Here is a 16,335-nt window from a genome sequence, read left to right as displayed (position 1 = left end):
GGGTGAAATTTGAACAAGGCAGTTTATTTTTAAATGCTGTTTGTTACAAGGCACAACTATGGCACAATACGATAGTAGAGCAGATATTACAAAAACAAAGTGGCTTTCTGAACCGGAATAATACGTGATGTTTGAAAACAACTACAGGAATCAAAAGGGTGTTGTTTAGTAAATTCCATCTTCACATTTATAGCTGTCCAAATGTAAAAAGGGTATTTTCCTTTGGAATTTACACCACATGCTTTGCAGAAATGTATTAACCCAAAAAATTCATTTGGCAATTCAGGGAAAATATAGATTGACATGTTTACATCTGTAACTTGGAAGAAGAAATGCAAAACTACCAGATCGATTGAGCACTTCTATTATAGAATTACTAGAACCAAACAACAATAAAATGGCAAATAAAATACAATGCAACATTCAGAACTTGTGCTGGACACACTGAAAAGTGTCTGATGTGGTTGATAAGGTCTTAATACTGATGTATGAAAGCTTTATACTGGTGGTAACGTAAATGTTCAGTGACAAAATTAACAAGTTATAAACTAACTGAATGGAGGCCTAAATAAATTATAATATACTTCACAACAAACTGAGTTAAATAATAAAAATGATGCAGTTATTTTGTGGTTCATCTCAAAAGGCATCACATACACTGTGTTTTTGCAAGTCAGTGTTATTTAGCAGGTAAATCAGAACTCGACAACAGCGAAGAATAAGAATGACTTATGTGGGTGAGTAAATCTGTAATTATATCCACAGATACTTCAGGACTTGTTCACAACACAAAACTGCTTTAATTTGTTTTTAGAAAAATGTCACAGGATGTCTGGTATCTAAGACATTTTTACTGTGAATTACATGCTTAATGGCTTATTCTCCTAAAGTGTTGAACAGACCGGCTCTTTACTAGCACAATAACCCACAACTGGGTCATTCTGCTCTTTTCATGAACACTGTGTGTGTCTGTTTCTAACCCACCCTACACATTCCTGCTCATTTATCTGTGAAAAGTTCAACACACAGCAGTGATAAATCTATACAGAACATTCTCTAGTGGTTATTTTTAGGTTTTATTTTTATAACCAAAAATTGTAGCTGGATCAGTAGTTTCACAATAATTCAGTACAGAATTCTTCATATTCAAGCTCATCTTTGCAAATCAGAAACAAATAATCTATAGTCACATGAGTCAACAAAATAAAAGTCAATTCTTAAATGTTTACAGATTTTTGTATTGCCTCTTGTAAAAAGTATCTCTATGGCAGCAAAGAAATGCTCCTATTGGCTGCCTGTTGAGGCTCCTCCCATATCCTGCATCACGTGACCTGCGTCTCTGTCATGTGTCAGTAAGTTGGCGGCTGATAGTTGCTCTGGCCGACAGGATCTGGGTTTGGTACGAAGGGAGGTTGTTGGGTGATGTCTGGACGGGTGTTTTGGAAGGACGGGTATGTTGGTGGCGTATATGTGCTGCTCGGGTACGGCGAGGTGTGGTCGGAGGGCGGCTCATTGTGGTTCTGCATCACATCTTCAACACCCTGACGAAACCTCACCAGAGCAAAATAAGTTAACGCACCCTAGAACAGAAACCAAGAGAAAATATTAAAGGAATATTCTGGGTTCAATACAAGTTAAACTCAATCGACATCATTTGTGTCATAATGTTGATTACCACATAAATTAATTTCGACTTGTTCCTCCTTTTCTTTAATAAAAGCACAAATGTGTGTTCCAGTGAGACACTTACAATGGAAGTCAATGGGGTCAATTTTTGGAGGTTTAAAGACAGAAATGTGAAGATTATAATTTTATAAAAGCACTTACATTAATTCTTCTGTTAAACTCATGTATTATTGGAGCTGAAATTATCTAAGGCGTTAACCATCCGTCCACGAGGGGGCGATAGAGTTTCCTTTAAATGTCTGTCATTAAACCACATATTCAGAGCTAGATACAGTATAAACATGTTAACAACAGTTTACCAAACTTAACTACACAGAAATCTACCCCCAAACCGTTTGCACAAATGTCTGCTATAGAGTGCAACAGTTTTGTTCAGGAAGTATTTTCCCCATTCAATTTTATCCATAGGGATTTCATAAAAGAGTTCATGAACCAAAGCTACCAGCTCTGAGGTGAATCACAACATTACAAACTTTGATCTCAAGCAAAAAAGTATTTAAAAATCAGACAAAAAGACAAAGATACGAGACCGTGTACTTTACGTCTTTAATGAGGGAATAAACTACAATCCCATGATGCATTGCAATTGATGTAATCAAGTTAAAAAACGATGGAAAAATAGAAAACTATTGATTTAAAGTTGTTGATTAGAAGTATAGAAACAATATATTTTACAACATACACAAAATATTGAGATATATACAGATATACAGTAGTTTGAGAGTGTAGGGAGAGCAACTCGATTGCGTCATTCACAGTGCATCATGGGAGTGGATGGGAGTCTCTGATTGGTGGATTTCTCTTCAGGATTATGGGTAGTGTAGTTCACCAATACATTCTACGATTTATTTTAATAAATTTTTTTCCTTTTTCTCCCAATTTGGAATGCCCAATTCCCAGTGCACTTTTAAGTCCTTGTGGTGGCGTAGTGACTCGCCTCAATCCGGGTGGTGGTAGATGAATCTCAGTTGCCTCCGTGTCTGAGACCGTCAATCCGCGCATCTTATCATGTGACTTGTTGAGCGCGTTGCCACGGAGACATAGCTCGTGTGGAGGCTTCATGCCATTCACCGCGGCAACCACGCACAACTCACCACGCACCCCACCGAGCGCAAGAACCACATTATAGTGACCATGAGGAGGTTACCCCATGTGACTCTACCCTCCCTAACTCCAATGTGTATTTAAGTCCTCGTGGTCACGTAGTGATTTGCCTCAATCCGGGTACGGAGGACGAATCCCAGTTGCCTCCATTTCTGAGACCGTCAATCCACACATCTTATCACGTGACTCGTTGTGCATGACACCGCAGAGACTCACAGCATGTGGAGACTCATGCTACTCTCCACGATCCACACACAACTTACCACACGCCCCATTGAGAGCGAGAACCACTAATCACGACCACGAGGAGGTTACCCCATGTGACTCTACCCTCCCTAGCAACCGGGCCAATTTGGTTGCTTAGGAGACCTGGCTGGAGTCACTCAGCACACCCTGGATTCAAACTCACGACTCCAGGTGTGATAGTCAGCGTCTTTACTCACTGAGATACCCAGGCCCCCTCAGTAGATATGGAGATAATAAATGAGATTTTTACTTCCGGAACAAAGATGACTGAAAAAGTGGGCACTGTTGTGCTCTAGAGCGCCCTTGTGTTATAAGTTGTGCTCTGAAACATTTCAGAAAGCAACATGTGAAATTGAGCTTGCGGTGCTAGAAAACTTCTCAGACCGATCTCACTCACCCATGAGGCGACGGAAAAGAATGAGAAGGTGATGACAGCATGGACGCCATCTGTAGGAATGCCATGGATGTCAAGGGTCTTTGACCACTGATCTGACATGAGACAGAAACACACAAACCACAGAAACGTCCAGGACCCTGATCGACAAAGACAAAAGAGACCCTGTCAGTGTGTGCAAAATCATTCAAAATGACCAGAAATGTACATCTTTAGGACACTTATTTCATGCCAACCAACTAGCTACTGATGTTTGATGTTGTCTTGAGTAGATACACAGACCTTGATTCTAAAGTCCATGAACCTCTGAGTTATTGAGCAAACACGCACAGATCATGTCACGGTCTGAGCTTTTCCACTCCACTTCCTCTGATCCGTGTCATTCTAAAACACCATCGCAACAATCCCTGACGTACTTTTGGAGTTTTTCTAATTCATACATTAATGGCTTAGGGGAATATTAGTTTGAAAACTTCCAAAGCCAGATTTTTGACTCCATGTTGCAGCTTATTCTGGTCTGGAACTGCCCACTTAGACAGGAAGAGACTTTTTTTAGGGGCGGCTAAATTTGAAATATTGCTAAGCGTCTCTGAATATGTTTCAAAGGACATACAAACGTTCAAACAAACGTCAAATCCAGTGTGTAGTTCTTTAATGCCAACCAATCAGATTGGAGCTTGTGATTTTGGCAAATTGGAAATTTTTGTGTGCCATACGTCACAAACGTAAACAAAGGTCTCACCTGAGAATACCAGATCAGTCATCACAACATACTTCCTCTCCTGAGCATTGCTCATCAATGGCAGGTAAGCATCAGCCATTAGGAAGGCTACGCATGCCAGGAAGGTGATGACACCGATGCCAACCCCGTAATGACACACCCCATCATTCCTGTTGAAGACACACATCACCTGCTGTTCATCGCTGGTGTTCACATAACCTTCCGCTGTTATAGAGGCAAACACCACAATGGAAAACACCTGTCACAGAGAGAGAAGTGAAACTAACATCAAGGACAGTTAAGAAGTAAAAGAAGCTGAATTTGTACATTTCTGAAGATATCTGACAGCAGAATTCAATAATATCACCTGATAGTTAAATATTTAATTAGTGTGACATTTACCATGTTGTACTACAGTAACTGTAGTATATTTGTGTGTTTTTTAGTAAAACCGCAGTAACCACAAAAAGAACCATGGTTGCTGTATGGATACTACAGTGTTACTGTGGTAAAATCATGGTTCATTTTCATAAGTATTAAACAAATAACATCACAACATTGAATCAAACATAAATATATACTTTATATTCACTCATAACACCCAATTTATTATATAACTGAATCAAAATAAAGTGACAAACAGTAGCAATTAACTAAACATTTCACTTTAAAAATAGACAGCAAAGTCCTGCACCCCAAATGTGAATCAGTGAATCATTTATGTAGACAAGTTCATACATGAATGGTCCGAAAGAATCAACTCACTAAAACGAATCAGAGTTCCATACGCGAAATATAAGGGAGTCGTTTGCTTTAACTGGTTCATTTACATAAACTGTTCAATAGAACCGATTCATCTGAACCAGTTCACTTAAATAATTTGGTTTTCCCAGCGCCACATTAATGAACTGCTGCGTTCACAAGCCATTGCTGCAAATCGCAATACAACGTGAAAAATGTATTAGTGTTTTGTGATGCTACAGTGCTACTGAAACACTAAATACTACTAAAATCATTTTAAGATATACACATTTACATTTCATAACAAAATTCTATCAAATTGAATTAAAGGAATATTCCGGGTTCAATACAAGTTAATCTCAGTCGACAGCATTTGTGTCATAATGTTGATTACTACAAAAATTAATTTCGAATCGTCCCTCCTTTTCTTTAAATATGTGTTACAGTGAGACACTTACATGGTGACCAGAACTTTTAAGCTCCATAAAGCATATAAACACAGCATAAAAGTAATCCATAAGACTCCAGTGGTTTAATCCATGTCATTTGAAGAGATATGTTAGGTGTGGGTGAGAAACAGACCTTTTTTTACTCTAAATCTCCACTTTTACTTTCACTTTTGCATCTGAAAGTCACATGTGGTGCCTGTTTAGTTTCACTTTCACATCTGAAATTGAAAGTGTAGATTTACAGTAAAAAAAAAAGGACTTAAATATTGATCTGTATCACACCCATACTTATCATATCACTTCTGAAGACATGGATTAAACCACTGGAGTCGTATGGATTACTTTTATGCTGTGTTTATATGCTTTTTGGAGCTTCAAAGTTCTGGACACCATTCACTTGCATTGTATGAACCTACAGAGCTCAAATATTTTTCTAAAAATCTTCATTTGTGTTCAGCAGAAGAAAGAAAGTCATACACATCTGGGATGGCATGAGGGAGAGTAAATAATGAGGGAATTTTCACTTTTGGGTGAACTGTCCCTTTAAATTACTTGCCAACACGGTTTAATATAATATTAACACAGTTAAAATGGCAACAAAACCTGAGGGAGAATAAACTGAGAAATGGATGAGTCTACATTGAGAGGAACATGGAAACAGTTTGAGAAGGAAGAGGTCACAGCCACACGTTTCTGTTGATGCGTTTTCATGCAAATGTGTCATGCAGGAAATCAGAGCGTCTGAAAACAGCTGATGTGACACAAATCAAACTTTAGAATTAAACTATAAAATAACAGAAATGGAAGTATGAGATTGTAGTGACCAAAAACTGTAAATGAATGAAAGCTCTCTCTTGTATTTGAGGTTGTTGTTTGTGTCAGATGCTGTGGTCACAGGCCTCTCATGTTACCTGCCATCTGCTGTGTTTACATGTCAGCGCTGGGCACTTGAGGGCACATTCTGTCCTTGTGCATTAAACATATCACAGACACTACAGACTAGTTCAGATTCAATGCTGATGAATTGTGTTCAAATGTTTCTGAGTGAATCCACGAGCGCTGATTTACATCTGCTTGACTCTGTCACCGTTTCATTTGATGTCTAAAGGAAGTCACTTCACGAGTGGATTACTGAACCAGCAAACGGACTGTTGATGCATAACGTCCAAGAACTTTTTTAATCAATCAAGATACTGGGTTAAAATGTATCTGAATATATAGGGGAAAGTCACCTTTTGCTTTCACTTATCCATTTTAAATGGTTGTGGAGTTACAAACAAATGTTTAAAATTAAAAGTATTTCACATAGTCTCTCAATTAAAGCTGCATGCACAAATGTCTTGTCTATATCTTTCCACAGATGCAGTTAGTAAGTGATTTTATCACAGTAAAATCATGTTAACACACATATTGTTTATGTCTTGTGTCTATACTTTTGAAACAGTGAGTATTTTAATGTTTACAGATTGACCCCATTGACTTCCATTGTAAGTGTCTCACTGGAACACACATTTGTGCTTTTATTAAAGAAAAGGAGGGACGAGTCGAAATTAATTTATGTGGTGATCAACATTATGACACAAATGATGTCTGATTGAGATTAACTTGTATTGAACCTGGAATATCACTTTAAATATGTCAAATGTACATTTACTGACTGAATCCAGATTCAGTGTTGTGAGAGCAGATGCAACTCTTTTGATCTGAGATTTCACATTGCAACATTATTTTGTTTTGAAACATCTAGTGATCTTTCAATCTCATTAATATGATTGATTACAGGAACTCTTTAAACAGACAGACAGTAGTTTAATTTCCATCCTGAAAGTGAAACATGCAGCTTGACTCTTGAAACACTTTCATTTCCAAAGAACATTTTTCATTTATGATCATGAGAACACTAATTATAATAAAAATATAACTGTTTCCTACACTTAGACCGAGAATATACTGGATGACATATATATATATATATATATATATATATATATAATTAAAAAAACATTATATAAAAATAATAAGTTATCAAGAATTAGGTTTAAAGCACATGCATGAACATTCAAATATCATTAGAGCAGTTAAAAGTACAGTACACACTTAAATGACCTGCCAAAGTTAAAGAACACTACCATTTTAAAAACTGATAATTATGTCGATTATGGATGAATCGGTCTCGAGACGTGAGTTGATTAGTTTTGTGTAATACATGTGACTCACCCAGCTGAGGAATCGTGTGATAGTTTGAGGCTGTTTGATGAATTTAATGAGATCGAATCCCGCACCGGCCAGAGAGGCTCCGTACACGACACGGCCCGACTCCATCTGTGTGTGTGAACACAACACACTCTCACACACATACACAATACTGACACACGACACTGCTGTTTCCTGAAACAGCAATTCGATTCGCGAATCATTCTTTTGAGTCGGTTCTTGGGTCGCCTGTGGATTAGCCAGAAAACCAAAGTCTTTTAAGTGAGTCAGTCCACAAGTGGCATACAAGTGCAGCTCCTCTCTACTTGAATGGGGAAAGACCAAAATCTCATAAACAGTTGGTCAAGATTACGATCAAAGAACATATTTCAAATCAGCAGTAAAATATAACTACACTAGTATCATAAATTATGCTTCTTTACCTCAGATTACGATAAAACACGAAACATTTCCGGCTTGTAAAACTAATGCGCATGCACGTTCTCGAGTTGATTGACAGGAGATGTCTGTATCTAAAAGATGATTGGCTCTTTTACCTGTAAGGCGGGACTTCCTTTCTACATCCGTTGACCGTTGGGCGTTCCAATTTCTCCCATTCAGTTTAATAGAAGTGGCCCGTCTCTGCTACATGATCTAATATAATGATCTGAAGCGGTTCGCGACTCAGTCCGAATCATTCGGAAAATTCACTCGCGCACTGAATCGTCTGGAGCGAGTTCCCGCTCCCTTAAACAGTAAACACGATACTTTAGGACACATAGAACAAACAAGTTCACTGGATGAAGTGAATATTTGCCTAAAATCAACTGAAATTAAACCTGCAAATGCATCCTGTCATTTGCCAGCGATGAAGGTGTTTATTCAGTTCAACATGCAAGTGAAACTTTTGAACGACTCAAGGTAAACGTTTTTCAACCAAAAGAGTAATACCCTACATGAAAGCACTTAAAAGTACCAAAAATACCATTGCATTACCAAGGAGTTTAGAACAAGAACACTGGAGTGTAGAATATAAATGTAAATACCATAAACGAGAACATGTAGGCTGTGTATGATGTTCACTTACAGAAACTTAATCGAAAACATTGTCATAATTATAGTATTTCATTAAAACAAAACAAATAACATGAAAATGCTGTTCAGGGATTTCTGGGAACACTATTAAGTGACACAAATTAATCGGTGAATCAGTTTGTGAACCGGCTTATACAAATGAACCGTCCGAATGAACCGATTCGCTAAAATGATTCAGAGCTTATGACGTTATTTGATAGTGTTTTGCTCCTGTCTTGTTTAATTCCCCTGAGACACATAAACACACACACACACACACACACACTCACACTTACACACACACATATACACACACAAACACGCACACATATATACACACACTCACACACACACACACACACTCTCACACACACTCACACTTACACACACACACACACACACACACACACACACACACACACTCACACTTACACACACACATATATACACACACTCACACACGCACACACATGAACACATATACACACACACACACATATACACACTCACTTACGCACGCACGCACGCAAACACACACATGCACACATACTCACACACACACAAACACACACTCAAACACTCACACACAAACACACACACACACATATATACACACAAATACACACATACACTCGCACACATATACACGCACACACACACACACATGCACACATATATACGCACACATACACACACGCACACATATACACACACACATACACACACACTAACACTTACACGCACGCAAACACATGCACACGCACACAAACACACACATGCACACAAACACACTTGCACACACACACACAAACACACTCACAATTACTCACACACACACACACACACACACTCACACACTCACAGACACACACACAAACACACACATACACACACACACACACACGCTCACACACTCACAGACACACACACAAACACACACATACACACACACACACACGCTCACACACTCACAGACACACAAACACACTCACACACACACACACAGACTCACAGACACACAAACACACACTCATACACACACACACACACACAGACTCACACAAACACACACTCACACACACACAGATACACACACACACAAAATAAAAAAGCAAAAGGAAATTAGATTCTTGAATACACACAAACAAATAGATTTGTATGAAAGTTATTGGCTTTATTGAAACATTTTTATATTTATTTGTAATCTTCCATCTCTAAAAGCACACACACACACACACATCCTCCTATTTAATTTGAATCAGGACACACACTGGCTGGTTTTGCTTCTGATTGGTCACAGTCATGTCAACCCATGAGTGCTTGTCTATTGTCTCTGTTTGAATAAAATCTTTGTTTGAAAATGACACTGAACAGAATAATATCCACAAAATAGAAGTGAATCAATCTTGTGCTGTTGGTAGGCATTTTAGTGTACTAGTGAGAAAAACCAAACAGCTTTTTTCAGTGTCCCAGAAAACGAAAGCATTTCTGTAGAATTATTTTGTTGTAGTTCCTTCATACAGGAGGGTTTCATCAATCGACTCCTCTTCATCCTGTCAAACAAATCAAGAGTTTCATCACTTCTGAAATTACAACAGAATTTTAGACCTTTTAAACTATTGTGGAGATCATTCAGTATGTTTTGGCTTTCTGGAATTATTGAAAAACGTCAAGAATCTTTAGAATAATTGATAAACTGTGATTGTGTTTAAAGTACACATTACCTCAGCAGAATCACTCATTCTGTCAGCGTGGACAGTGTCTTCACCGTAACTTTCCACCATCTTCTCAAACAAAACAACAGAGCAAATATTTATATTTGTAATATTTTTATATATATATATTAGAAATGCATCCTCACTAGATAATCATCAACCTCCTCTTCATCTTCATGTGTAGCTTTTATTTTCATTTCTCTGTGCTGTTCAATCAGTCTGAAATGAAGAAGCAGAACATTTAATTCAACATCAAACTATACATTAATGAGTGCATCTTTAAACTCAATGGACCTGCCAGCGGGTATATTGCAAAAACAAGTTGATGCCTAAAACAGTCCCTGGATACAGAAGTCAGATAATGTAAATTTGGTGTTATATTAAAAGCTTAGAATATTAACTTTTCATAAAAATTCATCACTTCTCCATTTATGTTACATAAAATAACAAAACAAGCCCTGAAAACATTTTTGTCGCACATAAACGCCACCTAGAGGTCATGTGATAGAAATACAGTCTTAATATGAAATCTCTCACATACCACTTAAATAGGCATGTCATATATCAAATGAAAGCTCTCATTCTCAGGAATGTGACTTTACCATTTATTTTATTGCTCTAATACCACAGTTAGAAAGCTTTTCAAAAGAATCACAAAGTGAAATATGATTTCTGTAAGACATCAAATACAAACATCTCTTCTATGCGCCGATCACTGCTGTTGTAGGGTTGCTCCGATACCAACATTTTGGCTTTGGTACAATACCAGCCCTAGTACCTCGGTATCGATACTAAATCGATACTAAAATCAACAAATAAAAAGACTCTGATTTTTTATGAAATGACAGAAAATGACTTGATTAAAAGAACTGCATAAAGTCTCACAGATACAAATGATGCGTTTTCCATTTAAACTTTTCTGGATTCCATGTTAAATGTTTTAATTAAATGTTATGATCAAATGGTGTTTAATCAAATTGTTATATACAGTTTTAATCAAATAAAAATATAATAATGCGGTTATATTTAATGCGTTACATCTTTAATGCGGTTATATTTAATGTGTTACATCTTTAATGCTGTTATATTTAATGCGTTACATCTTTAATGTGGTTATATTTAATGCGTTACATCTTTAATGCATTATATTTAATGCCTTACATCTTTAATGCGGTTATATTTAATGCGTTACATCTTTAATGTGGTTATATTTAATGCGTTACATCTTTAATGCCGTTATATTTAATGCGTTACATCTTTAATGTGGTCATATTTAATGCGTTACATCTTTAATGCCGTTATATTTAATGCATTACATCTGTAATGCCATTATATTTAATGCGTTACATCTTTAATGCGGTTATATTTAATGCCTTACATCTTTAATTCGGTTATATTTAATGCGTTACATCTTTAATGCGGTTATATTTAATGCCTTACATCTTTAATTCGGTTATATTTAATGCCTTACATCTTTAATTCGGTTATATTTAATGCGTTACATCTTTAATGCGGTTATATTTAATGCGTTACATCTTTAATGCCGTTATATTTAATGCATTACATCTTTAATGCCATTATATTTAATGCATTACATCTTTAATGCATTATATTTAATGCCTTACATCTTTAATGCGGTTATATTTAATGCGTTACATCTTTAATGCGGTTATATTTAATGCGTTACATCTTTAATGCCGTTATATTTAATGCATTACATCTTTAATGCCATTATATTTAATGTGTTACATCTTTAATGCGGTTATGTTTAATGCGTTACATCTTTAATGCAGTTATATTTAATGCGTTACATCTTTAATGCGGTTATGTTTAATGCGTTACATCTTTAATGCGTATATTTAATGCCTTACATCTTTAATGCGGTTATATTTAATGCGTTACATCTTTAATGCCATTATATTTAATGCGTTACATCTTTAATGCAGTTATATTTAATGCGTTACATCTTTAATGCCATTATATTTAATGCGTTACATATTTAATGCAGTTATATTTAATGCGTTACATCTTTAATGCGGTTATGTTTACTGCTTTACATCTTTAATGCGGTTATATTTAATGCGTTACATCTTTAATGCTGTTATATTTAATGCGTTACATCTTTAATGCATTATATTTAATGCCTTACATCTTTAATGCGGTTATATTTAATGCGTTACATCTTTAATGCCGTTATATTTAATGCATTACATCTTTAATGCCATTATATTTAATGTGTTACATCTTTAATGCGGTTATGTTTAATGCGTTACATCTTTAATGCGTTATATTTAATGCCTTACATCTTTAATGCGGTTATATTTAATGCGTTACATCTTTAATGCCGTTATATTTAATGCGTTACATCTTTAATGCTGTTATATTTAATGCGTTACATCTTTAATGCAGTTATGTTTAATTCGGTTATATTTAATGCCTTACATCTTTAATGCGGTTATATTTAATGCGTTACATCTTTAATGTGGTTATATTTAATGCCTTACATCTTTAATGCGGTTATATTTAATGCGTTACATCTTTAATGCCGTTATATTTAATGCGTTACATCTTTAATGCTGTTATATTTAATGCGTTACATCTTTAATGCAGTTATGTTTAATGCGCTACATCTTTAATGCAGTTATGTTTAATGCGTTACATCTTTAATGCGGTTATATTTAATGTGTTACAGCTTTAATGCTGTTATATTTAATGCGTTACATCTTTAATGCATTATATTTAATGCCTTACATGTTTAATGGCGTTATATTTAATGCGTTACATCTTTAATGCCGTTATATTTAATGCGTTACATCTTTAATGCCGTTATATTTAATGCGTTACATCTTTAATGCCGTTATGTTTAATGCGTTACATCTTTAATGCGGTTATATTTAATGCGTTATATCTTTAATGCTGTTATATTTAAAGCCTTACATCTTTAATGCGGTTATATTTAATGCGTTACATCTTTAATGCGTTATATTTAATGCCGTTATATTTAATGAGTTACATCTTTAATGGCATTATATTTAGTGCGTTACATCTTTAATGCGGTTCTGTTTAATGCGTTACATCTTTAATGCTGTTATATTTATTGCGTTACATCTTTAATGCCATTATATTTAATGTGTTACATCTTTAATGCCATTATATTTAATGCGTTACATCTTTAATGCGTTATATTTAATGCGTTACATCTTTAATGCGGTTCTGTTTAATGCGTTACATCTTTAATGTCGTTATGTTTAATGCGTTACAGCTTTAATGCCGTTATATTTAATGCGTTACATCTTTAATGCGGTTATGTTTAATGCGTTACATCTTTAATGCGGTTATGTTTAATGCGTTACATCTTTTTTTTTTTTTTTTTTGGATTTTCCCCTTTTCTCCCTAATTTGTCTCCCTAATTTAAGTCCTCGTGGTCGCGTAGTGATTCACCTCAATCCGGGTGGCGGAGGACGAATCCCAGCTGCCTCCACTTCTGAGACCACCAACCAGCGCATCTTATCACGTGGCTTGTTGAGCGCGTTACCACGGAGATATAGCGCGTGTGGAGGCTACACGCCATCCACCGCGCTCATCCACTGAGAATGAACCACAATATAGTGAGCACGAGGATTTTACCCCATGTGACTCTACCCTCCCTAGCAATGGGCCAGTTTGATTGCTTAGGAGACCTGGCTGGAGTCACTCAGCATGCCCTGGGATTCGAACTAGCGAGCTAGCGAACTCCAGGGGTGGTAGCCAGCGTCTTTTACCACTGAGCTACCCAGGCCCCCCTTGCATTACATCTTTAATACAGTTATATTTAATGTGTTATAGCTTTATTAAAGGTCAAATAATACAGAAGCAGATCATGTAAATAACTACAAACTCTGAAATGGTTATTTCTCTGTGCGGTCAGTGCCTCTTCTATGAGTTGTGTGAATGTCCCGATCTAAGGGGGAGAGCTTGAAACTGCACTGGCTGATGCACACTCTACGGGACGATCATCCCTCGAGCACACACGCTTAATGCAGCTAGATTATAACGTGATGACTCGCGACTAATTGAATCATAATATATGTGTCACTGTGCATTTCTTATCGTGAAGAACATCATCAATACGCAGCTTTATTAATAAGAGAGAGTTTGTTTTTTGTGAGTTAAAGATGGATTTAAGTGAACAAAAAGGTGAGAGAGAGTAGTCTTCGCCCCATTATACATGGCAACAAAATATGTTTTTGATTTGTTTTTGTTTTGGCTTGTTTTCCAATATAAATATCTAAAACTCCTTTAAAACAACGTACATTTACTTTAGCAGCTATACTGTAGAATAAATAAATATTATCTGAGAATGTTGAATATAATTTTAAAAATGCTAATATTTTGTGACGCCATGTGAAGGGCAGACGTGTGAGAGACAGCTCTGCGCACTTTGCTAATTTTTTTAATTATTTTTATGATATAATCCGGTGACATTTGATACACCCAGTTACACATTTACTGTTTGAGGTAAACATGGCAAAGAAGTCAAAATCCTCGGGCTCTGGAGATATTAAAAGACACTTACGTGTTCAGGATGAAAGCCCAGACAGGCCTACAGACCGGGGACTCGATTTGGATGGTGCGGCAGGAGAGGAGATCCAGCGTCAACTGTCCAACATGTCGGTGATGTTGACGAAGTTACTTGCGGACTTGGAGGATCTCGCTGTAATATGTCGATCGATTACGGCGATGCAAAAAAATTCTCTGAGCTAGTCACAAGAGTATCAGATGTTGAAAAACGAATCGATTATTTGGAGGCATCAGAGAGGGAATTAGCCGCTAATCCGCCCGCGACCAAAGTTGATTTGGAACGTGTTCTTGAAAAGCTTGAAGATCTTGAGAATAGAAGCCGCAGGAATAACGTTCGAATTGTTGGAATTCCTGAGCATGAGGAGGGCAGAGATATGGTGAAATTCCTAGATGAGTTTTTCCCGAGTCTGCTCGACATAACAGGCCACAAGCTGGAAATTGAGCGAGCTCACAGAGTGCCAGCTCACAGATCTGCTGAGGGAGATAGGCCCAGATCGATTCTGGCCAGATTTCTGAGATCATCCAATAAAGATCTTGTGTTGCGCCAGGCGAGGAGCAAAGGTGAAGCTTTCTTTGAAGAATTACAATATTTTCTTGTTCCCGGACTTTGCAAGTTCGACGAGAGAAACGCGATCGGTTCAAGGAATATAAGAAACACTTACATCGGCGAAAGATCTTGTTTGCTCTGATGTTTCCGGCCAGATTGAGAATAGAAATGAAGGACGGTCGCAAAGTATTTACATGTCCCAATAAGGCAATGTCTTTTATAGAATCAATGTCTGAGTAAACCGTTGGATGTTTCTCATGTGAGTGGGTCGACTCGCTGTACTTACTCTGGCTTTTGAGCAAGCTCGGCGTCATTTTGTTTTCTCTTTTCTTTTTGCGTTGGCTCCGCCGAGTGGCTGGAGTTTGTTTTGTGAATCATGCTTATTCCTACTGCTGGCTGGAGTTTGTTTTGTTGAGTATTTTTACGGGACATTGGAATGATTATGTCATCCACTGTACTCATAACAGCTGGCTCACTGAACATTCGTTTGTCTGTTCGAGGATTCTGAGCGGTTTTATATCAGCTGGAATTTGTTTTGTGGAAGATTACACCTTTGAGACAGTTCTGTGAATGAATCTACACGTTCTTTGTGTTCATTCTTCCTATTGACTGGGTTTATTTCACAAAGTATTTTCTGTTATGTAATTTTGCCTCACAAATTTGTGAGGCAAAATTGAGCAATCTGATGGCAAAGTTGTCGTGGGGGCTCGTGGGCGTTCATGGACCTTTTGAGTTTAGAGGGATTGTCGCGCTTTCGTGCGCATTAACGCACATTTTTCTTTTTTCTGTTTGTTTTGTTCGGGAGGAAGTTCGGGGTTTGATTGTTTCACTAATGGGGAATGTGGTCTGTATAATTATTTTTTGACACAAATTTTTTTCTATTATATCAAAATGTTGAATGTTGG

The 16,335-nt window shown here is 36.9% G+C and overlaps 2 protein-coding genes across 11 annotated transcripts in view; both read right to left on the bottom strand.

The window, feature by feature from the left end:
* Positions 1 to 3: 3 nt before the first annotated feature.
* On the bottom strand, positions 4 to 7,949 carry LOC127428125 (synaptogyrin-2-like). The gene is made up of 4 exons (XM_051676228.1): positions 7,559 to 7,949; positions 4,173 to 4,410; positions 3,434 to 3,570; positions 4 to 1,580 (listed from the first exon to the last, which is right to left on the bottom strand). The coding sequence occupies exons 1-4, from the start codon at positions 7,661 to 7,663 to the stop codon at positions 1,350 to 1,352; spliced, it is 711 nt and encodes a 236-aa protein (XP_051532188.1). The 5' UTR covers positions 7,664 to 7,949; the 3' UTR covers positions 4 to 1,349.
* Positions 7,950 to 10,050: 2,101 nt separating this feature from the next.
* The window catches only part of si:dkey-93h22.7 (Fc receptor-like protein 5), a 22,576-nt gene continuing 16,291 nt past the window's right edge, over positions 10,051 to 16,335 (bottom strand). For 4 of the 10 annotated variants that reach the window (XR_007895027.1, XR_007895029.1, XM_051676209.1 and 1 more), the window contains 3 exons: positions 10,485 to 10,542; positions 10,333 to 10,392; positions 10,051 to 10,161 (listed from right to left, as the gene is read on the bottom strand). Coding sequence is in view for 6 of the 10 variants with exons in the window: in XM_051676209.1 (XP_051532169.1) it covers positions 10,105 to 10,161; positions 10,333 to 10,392; positions 10,485 to 10,542 (175 nt within the window). In the remaining 4 variants the exon portion in view is untranslated. Of the gene's footprint in view, positions 10,162 to 10,332; positions 10,393 to 10,469; positions 10,543 to 16,335 lie in introns of those variants that run through there. The other 6 variants (XM_051676212.1, XM_051676206.1, XM_051676210.1 and 3 more) reach the window with 3 other exon arrangements.

The sequence above is a fragment of the Myxocyprinus asiaticus genome, chromosome 37 (assembly GCF_019703515.2).
Source record: "Myxocyprinus asiaticus isolate MX2 ecotype Aquarium Trade chromosome 37, UBuf_Myxa_2, whole genome shotgun sequence".
Classification (NCBI taxonomy): Eukaryota; Metazoa; Chordata; class Actinopteri; order Cypriniformes; family Catostomidae; genus Myxocyprinus; species Myxocyprinus asiaticus.
Note: the sequence above shows the minus strand (reverse complement) of the source record. Positions and strands in the feature narration are given on the sequence as shown.